The sequence below is a fragment of the Solea solea genome, chromosome 20 (genome assembly GCF_958295425.1).
Source record: "Solea solea chromosome 20, fSolSol10.1, whole genome shotgun sequence".
Classification (NCBI taxonomy): domain Eukaryota; kingdom Metazoa; phylum Chordata; class Actinopteri; order Pleuronectiformes; family Soleidae; genus Solea; species Solea solea.
Window position 1 is genome coordinate 12,044,433 of NC_081153.1, and position 18,585 is coordinate 12,063,017.

At 42.7% G+C, this 18,585-nt stretch overlaps 4 protein-coding genes across 5 annotated transcripts; 1 reads left to right on the top strand and 3 right to left on the bottom strand.

Moving 5' to 3' along the window:
• Positions 1 to 500: 500 nt before the first annotated feature.
• On the bottom strand, positions 501 to 2,391 carry LOC131447173 (zinc finger and SCAN domain-containing protein 20-like). The gene is made up of 3 exons (XM_058618715.1): positions 1,528 to 2,391; positions 1,038 to 1,163; positions 501 to 920 (listed from the first exon to the last, which is right to left on the bottom strand). The coding sequence occupies exons 1-3, from the start codon at positions 1,907 to 1,909 to the stop codon at positions 601 to 603; spliced, it is 828 nt and encodes a 275-aa protein (XP_058474698.1). The 5' UTR covers positions 1,910 to 2,391; the 3' UTR covers positions 501 to 600.
• A 1,469-nt stretch (positions 2,392 to 3,860) lies between these two features.
• LOC131447174 (peptidyl-prolyl cis-trans isomerase FKBP14-like) lies at positions 3,861 to 6,735 on the top strand. The gene is made up of 4 exons (XM_058618716.1): positions 3,861 to 4,200; positions 4,817 to 4,968; positions 5,391 to 5,518; positions 5,901 to 6,735. Exons 1-4 carry the CDS (start codon positions 3,995 to 3,997, stop codon positions 6,057 to 6,059), a joined length of 645 nt encoding a protein of 214 aa, XP_058474699.1. The 5' UTR covers positions 3,861 to 3,994; the 3' UTR covers positions 6,060 to 6,735.
• A 146-nt stretch (positions 6,736 to 6,881) lies between these two features.
• wipf3 (WAS/WASL interacting protein family member 3) lies at positions 6,882 to 14,098 on the bottom strand. 2 transcript variants are annotated; one of them, XR_009234005.1, is made up of 9 exons: positions 13,742 to 14,098; positions 12,214 to 12,312; positions 10,977 to 11,109; positions 9,977 to 10,126; positions 9,176 to 9,841; positions 8,254 to 8,391; positions 8,054 to 8,155; positions 7,822 to 7,978; positions 6,882 to 7,722 (listed from the first exon to the last, which is right to left on the bottom strand). XR_009234005.1 is itself a non-coding variant. In XM_058618714.1 (8 exons), exons 2-8 carry the CDS (start codon positions 12,292 to 12,294, stop codon positions 7,938 to 7,940), a joined length of 1,311 nt encoding a protein of 436 aa, XP_058474697.1. In that variant the 5' UTR covers positions 12,295 to 12,312; positions 13,742 to 14,098; the 3' UTR covers positions 6,882 to 7,937. The 2 variants fall into 2 exon arrangements, 1 of the variants encoding a protein (XP_058474697.1); XM_058618714.1 differs by having other exon boundaries at positions 6,882 to 7,978.
• Positions 14,099 to 15,277: 1,179 nt separating this feature from the next.
• LOC131447175 (proline-rich protein 15-like protein) lies at positions 15,278 to 17,468 on the bottom strand. Its single transcript, XM_058618717.1, has 2 exons — positions 17,172 to 17,468; positions 15,278 to 16,621 (listed from the first exon to the last, which is right to left on the bottom strand). Exon 2 carries the CDS (start codon positions 16,599 to 16,601, stop codon positions 16,218 to 16,220), a length of 384 nt encoding a protein of 127 aa, XP_058474700.1. The 5' UTR covers positions 16,602 to 16,621; positions 17,172 to 17,468; the 3' UTR covers positions 15,278 to 16,217.
• Positions 17,469 to 18,585: the final 1,117 nt, after the last annotated feature.

Sequence of the window (18,585 nt, forward strand, 5' to 3'; positions counted from 1 at the left end):
TCGTAAATGAATCCGCCCCAAGTGTGGCCCTCTAGAGATTAAATATGTCCAAATAATGTGACACTGAGGAAAATGAATGTCATACAGAGGTGTGTTTGTTTTTTTTAACAAGCATGAAAATATTTATATCTCTTACAAATGAATGAATTCACTATAATGTCACTAACTGATGATCTGCCTGCATCAATGTAAATTTCATAAGTCACTGTCCACTAATAAAGACCTGTCTCACTGTTTAAATTGTCATTCAGAGTTGTCAGGACTGTTTGAGAAAACCAGCAAATGCCAAACTCAAAATCATATCATCAACATCATACCTATCAATGCTAAGCGTACTGAGCGTTGTCTGAGTGATCTCAGGAAGTATAGAAGGCTTTTCAAGTACAGAGGTGTGTGTACATTCTTCTTTTTCCTGAAGTCAGTGAGTTCTTTTGGGGTTTTTTGGTGTCCAGTATAAGGTTATTGTCTTTATAATGTGCAATACCAACAAATACTGGAAGTTGCACAACAATATTGCATTTAATTCTCAAAAGTACAATAATTTACAAAACTACAGAAGGACGAAGTAAGTATATGAGTTATGAAAGTCTGGATGTGTGCTCATGGTGTCTGTCCCGTGTTTGTGTTAAACATATTACAACAAACGAAAGCAAAACATGCTGCTGCAGCTGCCAGGCCAGGACCAGGAGAGAGGGAAGACGGTGATCCCGGTGGAAGTGTGGTTTGTTGAGGGAGTTGAAAAGCAGGCTGACCGTTCATCGCCTGCAACATCATAGAAATCAGCTTGGTCTCGTGTGCGTGCTGCGCGGCTTGCAATTTCAGTTGCAGGTCTTGCTCAGCTTTCTCTGATTTTTCCAAAGCCTTTGTAAGAGTCTCTATGGCTGTGTGGATCCGGGACTTTTTCCTCCTGCTGCTGCCACCTGTTTAAAGAATGAGAACACAGCACTTATGTTGTTAGTCTGACTCACTTCACAGCACAGGTAGATCAGACTCTGAAACTGTGGCATTGTTTAGGACACACACATATTAACCTGTACCTGCTGCATTGACTTTAGAGCAACGTTTCCTGCGGCCCTCGGCTTCTGAGGGAGCAGACGTTGATGGTGTGGATGACGCGGATGGTTCAGAGGCAGTCGGTAACCTAACAGCATCGTCATCACTCTCTGCACATAAAACAGAGATGTTATTATCACAAATTTGACTAATAATAACATTAGCCTAATGATAAGTGCCTGTGCCTTTAAGGAGGCATTAATGTTTGTTTACCAATCAATAAGTATGTTTTTGAGGTGGATGAGCTGGCTGTGATTACGGCAAAGCGTATGGGGATCCTAATACACAAACAAATAACTTATTTAACATATTTGACAAATCTGAGCAAATCTGTTTGTTACATAAGAATTCACATTTCTTGTCTGGACAGTGATCAGTTACAGTAAACAGCGTAAAACCACGTTAATAACACAATAAGAAAACTAAACATTCTATCAAGGTGACAGGCGACTGTCAGTCAGCTGTAAAACATACCTGTCTGCTCTTCTCCATTTAAAGTCTCCTCGCCGTTGGACGGCTCCATGTTGTCCGACACATCCCTGGAACCAGGGCAATGCGCGGGTCTGCCGCCGACCACCGCGTCGATCTCCTCGAAGAAGGGACAGGCTGTCCTGCCCTTACCACTCCCTTTGTTGCTGTCCTTGGCTTTTCTATAAGCCAGTTTCAGATGTTTAATCTTCCGCTGACACTGTAGCCAGGTGCGTTTATACCCAATGTCCGCCATGGACTTCGCTATCTCCTCGTAAATGGCGCGGTTACGATACGACATGTCCAGTTTCACCTGCACACTTTTGTCCGACCACAGCGCGAGCAAACACCGCGTCTCGTCGGCACTCCATCCTCTGTAATCTTCCATTTTCCTGTTGTCTGCAAACAAATTGTTGTTGTTGTTGTTGTTGTTCTTGCCAGCTTCGTAAGCGTCCAGCTAGCGCAGCTCTATGACGTATTTCCGCTCATAGTAGTTGTTGTGGGAGGAGCGGGGACGCATTGTATTTACAGTTGGGCATGGGCGTCAGCAGCATTTGTAATGTGGGGGGCGGGGTGGTCCCCCCCCATAAAACTTTAAAGAAGTAGATGCCATTCTGGTGTATTTTAACTGGTTGTTAGACACATACTTTTTCCTGCAGAAGTAATCAAACAAATTAATTTAATAACTAATTCAGAGGTGACATTTACACCTGACGTTAAAATATGTATTGTAATGTAACAGAGTACGGATTGTTATCCTATCTACGAAACCACTTTGGGAGGTGGTTGAAGATGCATTGTGACCACGTTGAACAGAAATCAATGCCTCTTCGTCTCCACCCACATCGACTACATGAGCGGAGCAGAGGTAGTCAGTGGTTCCAAGCACGGCTAACGTGACAGCGGCGACAAAACTGCCAGTCTCCTCTTCTTCCGTCGGTTTTCAGCTTGTCGAAAATGACGCGAATTCGCGATATCGTACGGACTCCTCTTTGCTGCGTCGAAAATCGAAGAGGAGTTCGTACAAGAGCGCGACTTCACGTGTGGCGAACGTTATTGTTGTTGTTGCTATGGCAGCATACAGAGGGGGAGACACACGTAAATACCAGGTGTAAATGCATGTGATCACAAAAACCGCATTCTAATGCCAGGTGTACATGGGGGTCACAATGCATCTCTGACAACCTACTGGCAGATCTGTCCTTATCATTATAATTTCTTAATACTCTTTGCTGTCCGGTTAATTAATGTGGTCCCATTTTTTTCAGATTAAGAAATAATTGCACTAACTAGTTTTAGTATAATAATGAAAGTTACCCTTTTTTTTTTTCCTCCTCTTAGCATTTTTTCTATGCTGCCTCTGCCACAGACTGGCTCTGTTCCTCAATGTGTCCCGGGTCATGTGATATCCGATTGTAATCTGATCACAGAAACTGCATTTTAATGCCAGGTGTAAATGGAGCCATAGTGAAGAAGGGCTGGATATTGAATATCCAGTCATTCTTCCTGCCCCAACCTTCACCTCCAATGCCATGAAAGGAAATCTGAGAACTTGTGTCCTTTCCAACAACACAGGGTCATCACACCTTCATACAACCACACTTTTAAAAACATGAACATTCCTTTTAAACCGCCCTTGTCTGCATAGTCCACATCTCCTGGTGGGATATGAGTTGGCGCAGGTAGGCCATGCATGAGAGGTTATGAATCATAAATAAAATACTGTGTCTTCATTTTAAGTATTTTCAGTTTAGCTATTTAGCCTACCAATAACCACAATGTGCATGACTGTGCACATTGTCACAGTCATGCTCACTGATTACTATGTTAGTTTATGGAATATTTGATTTGGTACATGTATGGATGTACTTACTTAAAGGGCTAAATTCATGGAAAAATGTCAGCAATGAAATAAAACCATGTGGAACAATAACCAAATATAAAAGACTATTTAGAAATAATATAATAAACATGGAAATGTGATGATGTTGTTGTTTTGTTTTCGTTTTGTTGGAGGTGTAACATGAATGTCAGACCATTAATTTGTTTCTGCATGGGTGAATGTATTCTTTGTATATTCATAAAACAAAATAGTTAATTATATAACATATTTTTTTTGTTTTATTTATTTAATTTATTAATTTCTTATTATTCTCATGGTCGACTATGGTTTAGTCGGCATTTCCGTAAATTGTCATCCAATTATTGTAGTTCAAAACAACTAGACGAAACAACTGGATCAAGGACAGCGGACCTGGCAACCCTTGTAGGGGGCGTGTCTAAAGGTGGAGTTTGCGATGAAAAGCAACCAATCATAGGAATATATCCGGCAACAACTATTTTGTTGAAACGTCACTGCCACGTAGAGGTTTGATTGATCACACATGTTGTTCCTGCTTGTGCAGCGTAACGTGAACGCACTTGTTGTGTCGTGTTTGTTTGTTTGTGTGAGTGAGCGGAGCAGAAGCGGAGGATGTTGATGTTGACCGTGCTGAGCTGCCTCTGCTCTTCCCTCCTGCTGCTGCTGCTCTCGGTCAGCGGGGGGAAACTGCCCGAGGCTGAGGTGGAGATAGAAGTGCTGCACAAACCTTTCCTCTGTCGCCGAAAGTCGAAGTATGGAGACATCCTGCTCGTGCACCACGACGGCTACTTTGAGAACGGGACCATGTTTCACTCCAGGTATGTTTCAAGGTGCAGCACATGGGGGGCTCGTTTGGAATGAATCTCCGTGGTTACGCCTCTACCTATGGCCACGTGAAAGAGGAGCAGAGCAGTAATGTTATATGTTCATAATGTTAAATAACTGCATTTATTTTCTATTCAGTTTATTTCCATTTTCTTGCCACATATCCAAAGTTTAAACATCTATGTGACACTGAAGAAACTTGGTGACAATGAAATTAAAAAAAATAATTTAGTACATTTCCACCTGCAATAGCTGCAACCCACATTTCCTTTAGTGATATCAGTCTCCCATTGATGTACAAGTGAAAGACCACATGTAAGATAACGAATAATACTATATTCCAGGGACCTGTTATTTCCCTCGGAATAATTTGATGATAAATTGTTTAATTAGATCATAACCAATGCACTATTTCAGAGCAAAAAATGAAATTAATTTATAATTAGCTCACACATTCATGTTGTGGTATTCATCTCAAAAACCTACATTAGCACCCCAATACAATGAAGGTGGGCATTTAAAAAAATCATTCCAGATTATAAACATGTTATAATTGCAGGGAAGTGTGTTTCATACACATATAAACCCGCCTCTGTGTCTGTTCACAAGTCGGAACGAGGGTGACAAGCAGGCCATGTGGTTCACACTTGGCATCAAGGAAGCGATAAAAGGCTGGGACAAAGGCCTGCAGGACATGTGTGCCGGAGAGAAGAGGAAACTCATCGTTCCTCCAGCGCTGGCCTATGGGAAGGAAGGAAAAGGTGCCGTAGATCTGTACAAGTGTCGAACAACGCACTCTTTTCCTCAGACATGCTCGCGGTTTTGTAACATGTGATACTGTACATACTGTATGTCATGCATGTTTGGATGTAAACCAGTCTTGTTGGTTTTCTAGGACTGCTACACTGAATGAAGGTTTCATTCAGTCACATTAGTCCACTTTTTCCTCAACATGGAGCATGTGAACTGTACTAAGCCTTGTCCTGGTAAGCAGACACATAACAACTAATACCAATAACCCTTATACCACCAGCTAACATCTTATTTCTTCTGCACCTCTGTAACCTTTGCTATGACTAACTGCACAGCTTCAGTTAACCAAACCAGGTAATACTCACTACTAGTTGTAGTAGACAATAGTTCATTCAGCTCTTGTTGTACCATGGTCTTATCCTCTTAACAGGTAAGATCCCACCCGAAAGCACGTTGACCTTCATCGTTGACGTTCTTGAGATCAGAAATGGACCGAGATCGCACGAGTCATTCCAGGAGATGGACCTCAACGATGACTGGAAACTCTCCAAACATGAGGTAAAGACACTCAAACTTGTTGATCTCCAAAAAGCTTTCTAATTCCTGCAGAAGGATAACTTTTTCTGGTGGATAATTGGTCATAGGACAAAAGCAGTCAAGAATAGAGGGATTTAAAGAACCACGACTGAGTGGAATTAGGATGAGATATTTATCTTAACATCTACTACCTCATTTGAGAAAGTTACTACATCCCGTTGCAAAAATTTGTGATTGCTACGGTAGTTTATATAGTTTTCACTCCTAAATTGGACATTGGGATTTGATTATTGGTGTTAGATGATTCTTCAGCATTCACCATGAGTTTATTAAGTCTGTATGCCACACAAACGCATCTTTATCTTCATTTTCTCTTTCAACCCGGTCTCCAAATCTCTGCCAGGTCAGAGAATACCTGAAGAAGGAGTTTGAGCGTCACGGCTACCCGCCCAATGACACTCTGCACGAGAACATGGTGGCAGATATCTTTGCAAAAGAGGATAAGAACAAAGATGGCGTCATATCCTCCAGAGAGTTCACATACAGACACGATGAACTTTAAAGTCTCTCGCAGTCGTGGGTCAAGGTGGTTAAGAAGATTCTCTCAGGTTCTCCACATTATCTTTTTGAAGCGGTGTGTTGCGGGTGATGGGACAGTGATTTTGTTAAATGTTCTACCTTATGTGATGTAGTTTTTTGCCTTTTGTGTGTGTTCTTCCACTTCTTTCAGTGGCAAATGACCAAATGTTGTCCTTTTGGGAAAATGGTCTGACTTTTCTAAGTTTAAACCTTTTTAGAACTTCCTGTACTAAAGTCTAATTCACTCGTCTGAGGGACCCAGTACAAAAACTGCCACATACAGATGAGAAAATCCAGACTTTGACATTACAGTTTTCTAATTTGTGGTGTTAAAGAATGATTTTCTCTCCATATCCAGAGAAGACTCATGTGATGGCACACAGGGTAATGACTGTACCTGTTAATAACTGTACCAGAGTGCTGGAGGCTGTTGTTGAAGTATTGCACACGCGACTCTTTAAACCAGAGAATGTTCCCCTTAGTGCTGACTAGAATCCAGATCACCCTGTTTCTTTGGAATTTACTTTTGTTCATGTAAACAAGTCAAAACTAATCCCAATAAGGCAAATGGCTGCCCTGATTTGGGCAGATTTGTGCATTTGTTTTTTCTTATGTCTAAATAAACCATTAATAAATGTGGTCACCTTCTTAAAACAGAATGTTCTAGTGTACTTTTGTGGTCCATTCTTGTAGACATATACATTGAACCAGCAGGTGGCACTGTGTTCGCATAGGCTTGGGACAGAGGGAGATGGGGAAACAGTAAACCTCACTCATCATCTATTAATAACACACAACTACTCAGTGAAGTATAAAACCCATGTATTTCCACACTGTTTGCAGTCATAGTTTGCTTTGGTACGTAGAAAAATAATCACATAAAAATGAGAAAAAGCCACACGACAGTATAAGTGAAATTCTAAATGAAAATCCCGGTTTAGCATACTCTGCTGTGCGAGTGAATTGTGGCGTGTGTTGACCTGCATCTCGTCTCATTTTCACATGAAGCCCGACAGTGTAATCAGGCTACATCGTTGGCTCTTTACAAACCTGCTGAGGCACCAAAGCAACTTGTGAGGTATTTATACAAATGTGAATAAGGAGCATCTTGTACAGATGTCGTTGCTGGACCACGTATTTACCTCATTCAAAGAGGCAGACTATCGGAAAACTCTTGTTTTCTAATGTTTGTGGTTCAAACCCTTGACTTTAACAGTACTTCTGTTTATGTCGTGACAGTATATCTCTCAAGAGAGACAAGCGTGAGAGAAAAAAAAAATGTCCCCTGTGTAGAAGCTGTTACTAACTGTGGCAAGAGTCATGTTAATTATAGCTGCTGGAAAACACTGTTGTCGGAGTGTAGAGTTAGAGACCTAAACGTGGTCCTCATGAGGCAGAACCTCATTTCTGAGGAAGTGGTTAATAAGGGTTAGGGCTAAGATTGAATTTGTGGTTGGGTTAAGGTTAGGATTTGGCATGAACTGGTTATAGTTAAGGTTAGGGACAGGGCTCTGTTTAGGCCGTCCAGATGAATGGGAGTCAGTGCAGATGTCCTCAGAAGAATAGCTGCACAAACCGTCCGTATGTCGTTTATGAGTATGAGTAGGGAGAGCCCTCCTCCTCACACGCATTCAAAACATTCCACACTGGAAAAGGTCAAAAGTCACATAGTCAGCATAAGGCGGGGACAATCTGTTTGACACTCTATACACACACACACACACAGTAAACACAAAAACACACACATGCTCAGCTGGTATCCAGAAGGTCCATAGGAATTATGCTGTTGTCATGAGGACGAAGGAGGAGGAGAACACAGAGTGTGTTTTGCTGTGTGGGGGAAGAAGAGCAGGCTTTTGACTCATCTGAGGTGTGTCCTCATCCCAGGTGGTTTGGGGTTCACTGAAAGAGAAGGAAAGACATCAGAGGTCATGGGTACACTGTGAAAAGAAACGATAGAAGGTGCTGCTTCTCTACCTCTGTGTTCTTTGCTGGGGTAGATGCGAGGGAAAGACTTGAATTCTTCAGGCGGAGGTAAATCCTCCACTGGGTGAAACTGGAACTTGGATTCAAAATCATCTGCCGGAACAGAGAGAAGATGCATTCGCTCACTGTGTCTAGTTTATCTCACAACCGTTCGTTTGTGTCTAATTCTCTGAAATGTCTGAAAGTCTCACCCAGACTGTGCAGGTGTCCATTCCTGAGACTGGATGGGGGCAGGGGAGGAGGTGGGGGAGGCGGAGGAATGCGCGTGGACAATTCAGTGGAGGGGGAACGTGCTGGAGGAGCTGGGGGAGGAGCCAGCCGACTGGCACCTGCAACACGGGCAATTAGAGGAGTCTGACATCGGCGAGGAAATGACAACACAACATAGTTAAACCTAAGTTGAAGTTGAAACAAATGGAATTCATTGCACTTATAAAAAGTGGCTTTTTGAAATGAATCTTTCGAATTGACCTTAAAATAATAAATAAATGATTGTGTATTGTATATATCTTTACTCACACTGCATGTTTAACTCAGGGATTCCACTAAATGTCTGTGTTTTTGCCAGATGACGAGAAATCATTCAGTATTATTTTCAGAATAAAAGCCCAGATTTTGTAATTGTTTTTGGAATCATTTGGGGTTTTGACGAACCATTGTTAATGAAATCAGGCTGCTGCGCAAAGGGCTTGTTAAATACATAAGACAAAATACTTTCTTTAAACATCAACTTTACTGTATTTTGGTTCCCAAGCCTTTTTTAACCCTGATCCAAAGTCAAAAGTCTGGGTCTCACTTGCAAAAAAGATTCTAATCTCAGTGTGACTCCTTAGTAAAATAAAGGTTCAAAGAAAATTTTATAAAAAAGTTACACATTTGTTACTTATTACATTGTGTATCTTATATCTAGCATCGATCCAAATTATTAATAAGATGGAAAAAAAATAAAGTGCTATAAAGGGCTCTGCTTTTTTTAGTTTGATATGTTAACATAAATATCAGGTTTACTCAATGCATACATGAGTCAACAAATAGATTTGTCCAACCACAAAAAACATATTTTCATCAATTATCCTGCTGTAATTAATGGCAAGGAAAGATGTGTGCACCTACCCGCACTTCTGGGCACAGCAGGAGGCCGTCGAGTGGGAGCGTTGCAAGGGTATGACGGTGGCAGGGGGCGCATGGCTGGGGAGGGCACTGGGGGCATCTTTGGTGGTGGTGGAGGGAGAGAAGACGGACAGGTGGGGGTGTAGGATGCCGGCAGAGGGGGAGGAGGAGGCGGTGGAGGAGGTCCCAGAGGGCTGGGGATGTGTGGAGTGGGGGGCGGAGGGTGGAAGCAACCTGAGGAGCGGTCCCTAGGGACAGCAGAGGGAGCCTGGAAAGGTGGAGGAGGCAGAGGGGGTGGGGGAGGAGGAGCAGAGGGCTGGGAGTGCTGGATGGGAAGCCAGGTGGGCTTGGTGACCTGGGATGGAGGGGGAGGGGGAGGGCAGGAGGGGACTGGAGGAGGCCTGTTGGCTGGACGGTCCTGGAAGGCCTGAGGTGGCGGAGGTGGGGGAGGAACAGAGGGATGGGCAGGAGGAGGCAGAGGAGGAGAGGACACTAGGAAGGGAGGCGGGTGCTTGTGGCTGTGAGACGGGGAGGGAGGAGCCGAGGATGACGGCGCGAGCACGCGGTGGACGGAGCTCCGGTGCTCCAGGGTCCGGTAATGTTCATGGTCTGCTGACGCCGGTGCGTTCCACTGCGGCTTCAGAGACAGAGACGAGCTGGAACGAGACACTTTAACACACATGAATGAAAAGAGCGTCTGTATGAATCATGCTTGATTGTCTCATGTAAAAGAGATTTGAATCTCAAGATTTTACCTGGTTAAATAAACTAAAGGTCAGATCCACTAAGCCATTTTACACCAACCTGTGGTCTTAACTGCTGCATCTCTCTGTCCTGTAGGTCTGAGAGTGGGAAACCCTCCAGCGAACAGTCCACCCAAAGACGGTCCCATAGATGAGCCTGTCTGAGAAACTCCCACAGCGCTCGATGCATCTCCAGTGCTGGTTTTTGGTTCTGGGCAAAGAAAACACACATATACAAAACAGGTGAGTCATTAATTACCCAAAATATTAACTAAAAACCTGTCATTTCTTCATTCATTCATTCATTCATTTGTTTCATCTCTCAGTAGTTTCACTGCAATTGTTCGGGCAAGAACATGAGAAAAGCAGTGCCCAAATCACATGAGGGCCAACTACACCCTATTTATAGAAAGCACTTCATAAATGTAACTGCTGTTCACTGCTTTTCACTGAGCAACGATTCCCTAAAAGTCACTCACAACTCACTGACCCCTCATGTATCAGCTATTTGACCACAGAAGTGAAGAACACAAACAGACAGTGCAAACTTCTGCCAAGGCCACTCAGCTTCCCACAGTGTCACTACTCTGCACCATCTGTCAATGTCTCCAATTGTATTAAAAGTAATTGAATACTGTCTAAATGGCCATGTATACCATAACTACCCAAACATTAAATCTTCAACCCCTGAATGCCAAATCTTCAAACTTAAAGTATACATTAGTTTAATTGTTTGACAGTGTTTTTAGTTGAACATGATAAGACAAAGTTTCCCCTCTGTTTTCCTTAAGCTGATGGTAAACTGGTGATACAATACACGTCAGACCTCTTAAGTTTGCCAAGGTAAACTCTGTGTGTCCTCTGCATCCTTATCTGCTGTAGTGCATTCCTTCCTGAAGTGGACACACACACTCATTTGCAACCACACTGTTAAAAAGCCCACTTCCACCGTGAGAATGGATGAGTCAGTGATTCTCGTCATCGAATCTCTGAACACACACCGACAGAGTCTGTACGTATATTATGAGCAGCTCAGTCTGAGGTGTTAATGTTTTTCTTACTGTCAACAGCAGGGGCACTTCGGTCGTTGACCTGTGCGACTTTTTTGAGCCTGGCTCCTTTCTGGATATCGGCCAACAGGGCATTCCTTCCTGCACCTCCTCCAGATTGGAGCTTAGGAGGCTCAGATGGACACTGTGGCAGAGAGAGAGAGAGAGAATCATGAGTCCCACGCTTAGTATTATCTCAGGGTTTTGTATCTGTAGGCTCTTTTTTCTTCTTCAACATTTTAAATTTGTGCTCATCTGACAGAAGAAAAATGCAAAGGTGTGCAGTCACATCATTAGACATTTTACATGGGCACCAACTATCACAATATAAGCCTTTTTCACAGCAGACATTTTGACAGGTTTTAGCAGAAATGTATAGGTGTTACTGATAACATGATGATAATAATAGTGCATTTTATTTACAGTATATCGCATAATGAAAAAAAACAAATCTCAATGAACAATAAAAACACGCAACTACATAGTAAAAAAGAAATAAAACACACAAAGCACATTAAGTGTCCATATATAAGCTATTTATAACTTTTCCAACTCTGCCAATATCTGCCCTGTTCCATTCATATTCTTTTTTATCTGTTAAAGAGGATTGTCTGATTATGTCCCACAACTACACTCACTGGCCACTTTATTAAGCACCCCTGTTTAATTGCTCGTTAACACAAATATCCAATCGGCCAATCACACGGCAGCAACTCGGTGCATTTAGCCACATAGACACGGTCAAGATGAGCTGCTGAAGTTCAAATGGAGCATCAGAATGGGAAAGAAAAGTGATTTAAGGTGAATGCGGTGACATCATTCAGAACGGCATCATTTCTAAGGCATGAAATAGAAAAAATATCCAGTGAGCAGAAAAACTGCTGTGGATGCGACTCCTGCTACTTTATAATGTGTCATGTGTACCTAATAAAGTGGCCAGTTAGTGGCAGAATTCTGTTTAGTTTATTACAGTGTTGTTACATTGTAAGTGTGTATCTGCAGTGTGGCTCGTTCAACATGAGGACGCCGTGAGTCTGCTGTAGAAACATTACACTCAGCTGCTACTGAGAGTCTGCTGTCTGCTCGCTCTCTCTACTTTCTGTGTGTGTGTGTGTGTCACCTCGATCAATAATGCAAATAACCGGCAGGTTTATAGTTGATGGTCAGTGAGAAGGACTCAAGTGTGTGTTTACATCTGCATGAGGCAGGAGAGAGAGCGAGAGAGAGTGGTGAAAGAGCACAGTTTTACCTGTGGCAAGGCAGCACTGGGGGGCGGTGGGGGTGGAGGTGGCGCCGGCGGAGGCGGAGGGGGAGGAGGCGGTGCTGGCATGCTGCGGCCTAAAGAGACCTGCACAGGACAAAAAAAAGTCAGCATCTTGTACTGTATGTGTTGCAGCCAGTGGGCAGGACTTTGTCTTCTTCCATGTCAGAAGCTGCTACTGTGCAAAGGGTCAGACTCAGCGAGATGTCCTACCCTGTTCCCTTCCACGAACAGGAAGAGCTTTCTCCACCACACAGCGCAAAACAGGAAACAGCCAGCGCTCCATCCTCTCCAGAGAAATCTGACACATCCCCCTGCCTTTCCCTGCCCCTGCCCCTGCCCTCCTCTTCTTCCCACAGTGTTGTGTGGTGGGACTTTGGAGAGGAACAATGGCGAGTGTTGTGTGAAGAGTAATAGACCCTCGAGTCACTCGCTGACAAAGGGCCTTCACTGCAGCGACTGAATGGATGAACACATCGAGGAAAGTGCACCGTTCTACGACACTTTCTTGGGTTTTCCCAGCTTACACCAAAAACATGTCGTTGTGTACAGGATGCCTTCAGGAGCAACAACATAATAAGCACTCGTAGCTTTCCAGGATTGCGTCAACACGTTTCAAACTCCTCGCACTGTTGGCAGCTCGGCCCATAATTGATCCTCTACCAAAGGTTGTGCATGATCTTCCTTTCAAATGATCCAATGCAGTGAAACACAGAGCAGAAGAAGGTTTAGGTGAATCTCCTTGCATCTGTCTCTATTCATATTTATATTCCACTCTGTGCAACAGGCACACTGTCCTCTCTCTGCTACTATTTCTATCTCCATATCAGTGTCACAGACCCCCGGACACTGCGTGAGCTGAGCTGTTGCAGAGCAGGTGGGACAAACTGGAAAATGCACCTCTTTTACACCAGTTGTCGATTTCACTGCTCCGTAAAATGTTCATTCTGCGGCAGAAAATAACCCACGAGACACAGACGGGCAGCTGAAAATGGCAGCTGTTGAAAACGAAAGGAGTTTACTGTTGACTATTTATTTATTTTTAAACGTGAATAATCTCTAGACTATTTTCTCCTAAACTGAATATAAAACAAGTCATTTCGAGGACGTCATCCTTTTAAGGTTTTGGGAAACAATGATTGATACTTCTCATTTTGTTGTACTGATCAAATAATCACAATAGCAACGTGTCATTAGTATCAGCTCCACGATGAATTTCCATCTATATATCCATCTGTTTTGGTGGTATATAAAAGCACTTTTATTTTATTTCCTTCAAGTACCACCAGAGGAAGCTTGCGTACCACTGGTGGCACACATACCACAGTTTGAGAAGCATGGAAGTAGGTAACAAATAAGTTATTTTTACATAATTCATTTCTAGCTTTTTACACATGCAATGGGCAGTAGAAACAATCCTCATCTCGACTTGAACTTGACTATGAATAAGACGCTGATGGAAGAAAACCACAGAGACCCTTCCCCGACCTGTCATCCATGTAAAAGTTTGTCTTACCTTCAGTGATCCACCGGGGAACCTTCAGCGAGAATCTGCCTTCATAGTGCTCTCCTCATCACGAGGCAGAGGGGGGGAAAAAACTTTTCCAGGTTATTTTTAGTCAAATGAGGACACAACTTCACAACTCCAGCTCTGCTAAGTACACCTTGAGGAGCTCCGGGCGCACAGGAAACGGTTTTTGTGTCCACTCAGCAGACGCTGACAACATGCAACTGTTGTTCTGCACGGTGGCCTCTTTATTATGGGGCTGCTGACGGTTTATTCCCGTGCGAGCGCAGCGGGTGGCGCGCGCATACACACACACACACACAGTGAGAGAGGGAGAGAGAGCTAAGCCACTCCTTACAACACTAGAGAGAGACTCTGTCATCACCTCAGTTTTAAAGCTGAAGTTAAAAAAAAAAGAAGAAGTCCCCTCACCTTAAATTAGCACCTGTACAGTAGAATAAACTTTTAATATGAGCGTGAGATCATATTTTGACTGACAGGTGAGGACGTCTCCATAGCGACGGCGCACTAACAAGATATGGGATGGATTTTGGGGATTTTATTCCCACTGCGGTCATAGTGTCTCCACTTTTAGGCTGTATGATGGCACATTTCTGCCCCCTTGTGTGTAAAACATGGTATTACATGCAGTGTTGTAATGTACTTTGTTACTGTGCTTAAGTACAACATTCACGTATCTGTACTTGACTTTGTTACGTATAGTTCTAGCAACTTTTACTCCACTACATTTCCTCTATGTTACTACCAAATAAAATCAGAAGAAGAAGAGTTGGTAAGTGTCTGTATTTAAATAGAGCTTTCCTAGTCTTGATGAACTGTTTTACACTACAATTTTACCATTCACCCATTCATACGTCTTTCATACCAATTCACACGCTGCAACATGGGGTTAAGTGTCTTGCTCAAGAACACATATAGACTAGCAGAGCCAGGAATTGAACCCACAGCCTTGCAGTTGAACAACAACTCGCCCTACCACTGAGCTACCATGGCTCAATCCTAACTCCTCACTTCAACGTCTACCAAAGTCATTTTCTGGTAAGATACTTTGACTTAAGTATTCCTTTCAGATACTTCATACAAGACTGATTAGAAAACCCCAAGATTCCAACTGGCAACAGCCCCAGCCTGTACACTGCACCATAGTAACAACTCCAAAACAAGAACCGAATGAAACCATGAAATGTTACGAGTGACATGGTGATGTTTTACAGGCACGAGTGCACGCTCACACACCTCAAACTTGGAGCAGTGGCACAGGAATGCAGTGACACAGGCGCGCTCCTCCCTGCGGCTGACTGAATCGCTTCAGGCCTGGTTGTGACATAGACGGACTCTACCTTTAAATGACACTAATTCCTTGTAATTGTATTTCTCAATGTCATAATCCCACGATGGGCCAAATTGTTCTCCTTGTTGTTGGGTGACGATAAACACAGCTTCAAACAGAAGTGACGGGGCGCTTAAGAAAGAAAGAAAGAAAGAAAGAAAGAAAGAAGGAAAGAAGGAAAGAAAGAAAACTGATTGTAGGAGTTACCAGATTTATTCCAAAAAAAATACAGTAGTACTGTAAAGCAAACTAAATGAGAGGCTGGATCATACTTCTATAGCCACATAGCCGTTTCTGCTTCAGTTGTACACATCATCACTTCATACTTGAATAGCTTTTGTTTGGGTCCCGGTGTGTTATATAAAAACACGCCAGGTTTCATCCTTCATTAAAAATATTTGATGCATTTTGCTGGCAAGTGTACGTGTGACTTATAGCTGCACACAAGCATCTCTCTCATCTTCTGACACATTACGGCAAAAAACAAAAAAAACACACAAAAATAATCATTTACACCTTCATAACGATCCTTCTCACCCTTTAGAATCAACATGATTTGTAAAAGCACTGTAAAAGGGAGCATTTATCCTTCATTATCAAACATATATTATTCTTATTCTTATTATGGCAAAATAAAAATGTAAACATCTCACATTAAACAACGTTTGTTTGGAGCACATTTATCTTTTGTGTTGATCCAAATGTGCCGTGACTGCGCTTGTTAAAGTTTGCAGGCGATTTTATGAGTTCTCCAATGAATAAACGGATTCACTGAGCAGGACCTGAGCTAAGTTTGTAAGTGCTCGCTGCATTTTCACTGAGGGTCTATGGGACAATGTTGGCAAAATGGTTTAGTCACCATTGTAAACAAATAAGAATGCATTTTTATGTGTCTTGTTCCTCTGGCACATGGGTCATGGTCAATTCTTCAATATTACTTTTACAATATAGACCTTACTCCTGTAGTATGTATTTTGTTTTAAAGTTGAATGCTCCTGGTCACCTCCATCATCGTCACCATAACAGACCTGCTGGGGTGCCTCGAGTGCTTCAAGCATGTTCACGTACTCAATTCACTCCTCCGTCCTCTTCAAGCATCTTTGTAAAAGTAGTCTCTGTCATTGTCCTCCTCCATCACCGTTTGTCCTCTCTGCCCGACGCCATGCCCTCTGTCTCTCTCTCTTGAATGGGAAGGCTCGAGCGCACCCTCCTCTTCTCTTTGAACCTGCCCGAGCGCGAAACTTTCATGTTCCGGCGACACGACTGCTCGTTGAAGACGGACTCCAGGTGGGAGTCGTCGTAGGTGTCGTCGCTGTGGAGGCTGGAGTTCTTGCCGGAGTCCTGTGGAGACTGGGTCTGGTCAGTGGCGGTCTTGGACGGCTCTCTGTGCTTCTCTGGATGCTGTGCAAAGGGGTCAAAGTCTGGGTCAAGGGTGTTGGGTGAACCCGCTTCCTTGGAGGCACCAGCACTCTTCCTCTTTGGAAGAAATGCCTTCCACCACGGGGCCCTCTCGGTCATCTTTGACTGGAGGGAGGAAACTGTAACAGCAATGACAAGAATGCAATAATTAGATATGATCTGCACAAATTATATCAATAATGACATCTTTATGAGGTACCTATTAATTAACTGTTTGGCCTGATTGGGGAATTACCTGTGCACCTGCTCTAATGAGATGCTAATCTTGATTTAGTTAACTAATCCCCTCACATGTCATACTTTCAATTTCACCTGAACCACAAATTAATTATTTTACAGCTTTGTCCAATAAGGTCATATAATTGGCTGAGCAATATAGAATATTAAATTGAAACATGCAGATCATCACTGTGCCTAATATTCCCTTCTTTGAATATTATTATTTGCACTCTTTTATATCCTAATTTAATTTCTTCACCACCACTGGTGAGACAGCTTTTCTTTCCTTCTTTTTTAAACTAAGTAATCCTATGCATAACCAGTGTGAGCGTGTTTATCTTCTCTGTTAAACTGGTTTAATGAGTTGTGGGAACAGAAGAACAAACCCAGCCGTGATTCACAGGTAAACAATGCGCAAAAAAAAAAAAAAAGGCTCTCTTGCACACTTACCTGAGCTACAACAGGTGGTGTGGACACTTGCGGCGGTTTAAATTCAAATAAATAAATGTTGCACATTAACGCGTGTTAATGCGCGGTCTTCTTGTTCTTCTTCTGTGGTGAAGCACTCTGACAGCAGTCCCTCAGCGCGTCGCAACAGTATCCATTTTACGCACGAGCCAGGTGTCCCGACTCCTCACATCTCCCACCTCTCAGAACTTTAATTTCGTTTCCCCCGCAGCTGTAAAAAGCTCCCGTGCTCTTCGACAACATGAATTGCCACATTTATAAGGAGCGGCTTTCTTCTACTAAACCAGCAGGTTTCCGCCTCCGAAACTCTCAAGTCGAAGCACCTGTCCTCACTTCTGATTGGACCGTCCGTCAGAATCTGTCACGTGAGCGCCGATCAGGTGAAAGCCACCGTGACAATAAGGCGGGGCTTGCGGTTGCGTGGCAACAAGCCCCATGGGAGCGTGCACCTCTTCAGTAACAGAGGCCTTTGTATGTGCTGAACCCAACCCGAGCCAGGGAGCTAAATTATCCTCCAGTTTGAACGCCCATCACTTTCGACCACAGTCACTTGACATGTAAAGGAGTGGATGTGTTGATTCAATCATGTATTAACATAGTAACTGTTTAAAATTAGACCTTTTTTTAATTATTATTATTATTATTTGGGGAGAGAGCCGGAGGTAACAATGTGTTAATAGGACATTAGTATACAGTATTGTCATTGTTGTAAGTTCACATTATGTAAAATAAAGCTCTCAGGCCTGGTGCCAAATTCACCTGCTGGGCCACTTTATATTTATATTTAGTCCTTCCTGATGCTTTCGTCTCTCCATTTACTTCCAGTGACTAATAAAGTTTTCATGTTGTTTCCAAGTCTGTCAGTTTTTCCCGTGCTTTTAGATCATTTATCCGAGATGATCCTCAGTACACCATCATTATCATCATCACAAATCCAGTGTACAGATGCACAAAAAAAGTGAATATTATTTGATTACAATCATGAGTAACAGGTGTCAAATAGCCAACTAGTCATGTGTTTAATAAACCACGTGTCAACATTGATGAGTTATGCTCAACAGATCCATTATCAGCAGTAACATTTGTGTTGACAAAGTCAGAATGCCACAGAAATAAGTGGTCACATTGTTTTATTCTAATAAGATAATAAGGTATTGACAGTCATACGCTAATAAGGAAAAGACAAATGAGATTTTTTGAAACTTGAACTCATGAGTGACAAACTGAGTCATGTTTAACTTTGACATGTTTTTAAGCATCTTAATGAAAAAGAATACCTTTTCTACACTGTCAGTGAACACTTTGTGTATCAGAGTCTCCATGATGAACTAAAGAGCTACAAGACAATGATGCACCAGGCAATATGCATTGTTAGTTCATAAACTATTTGAATACA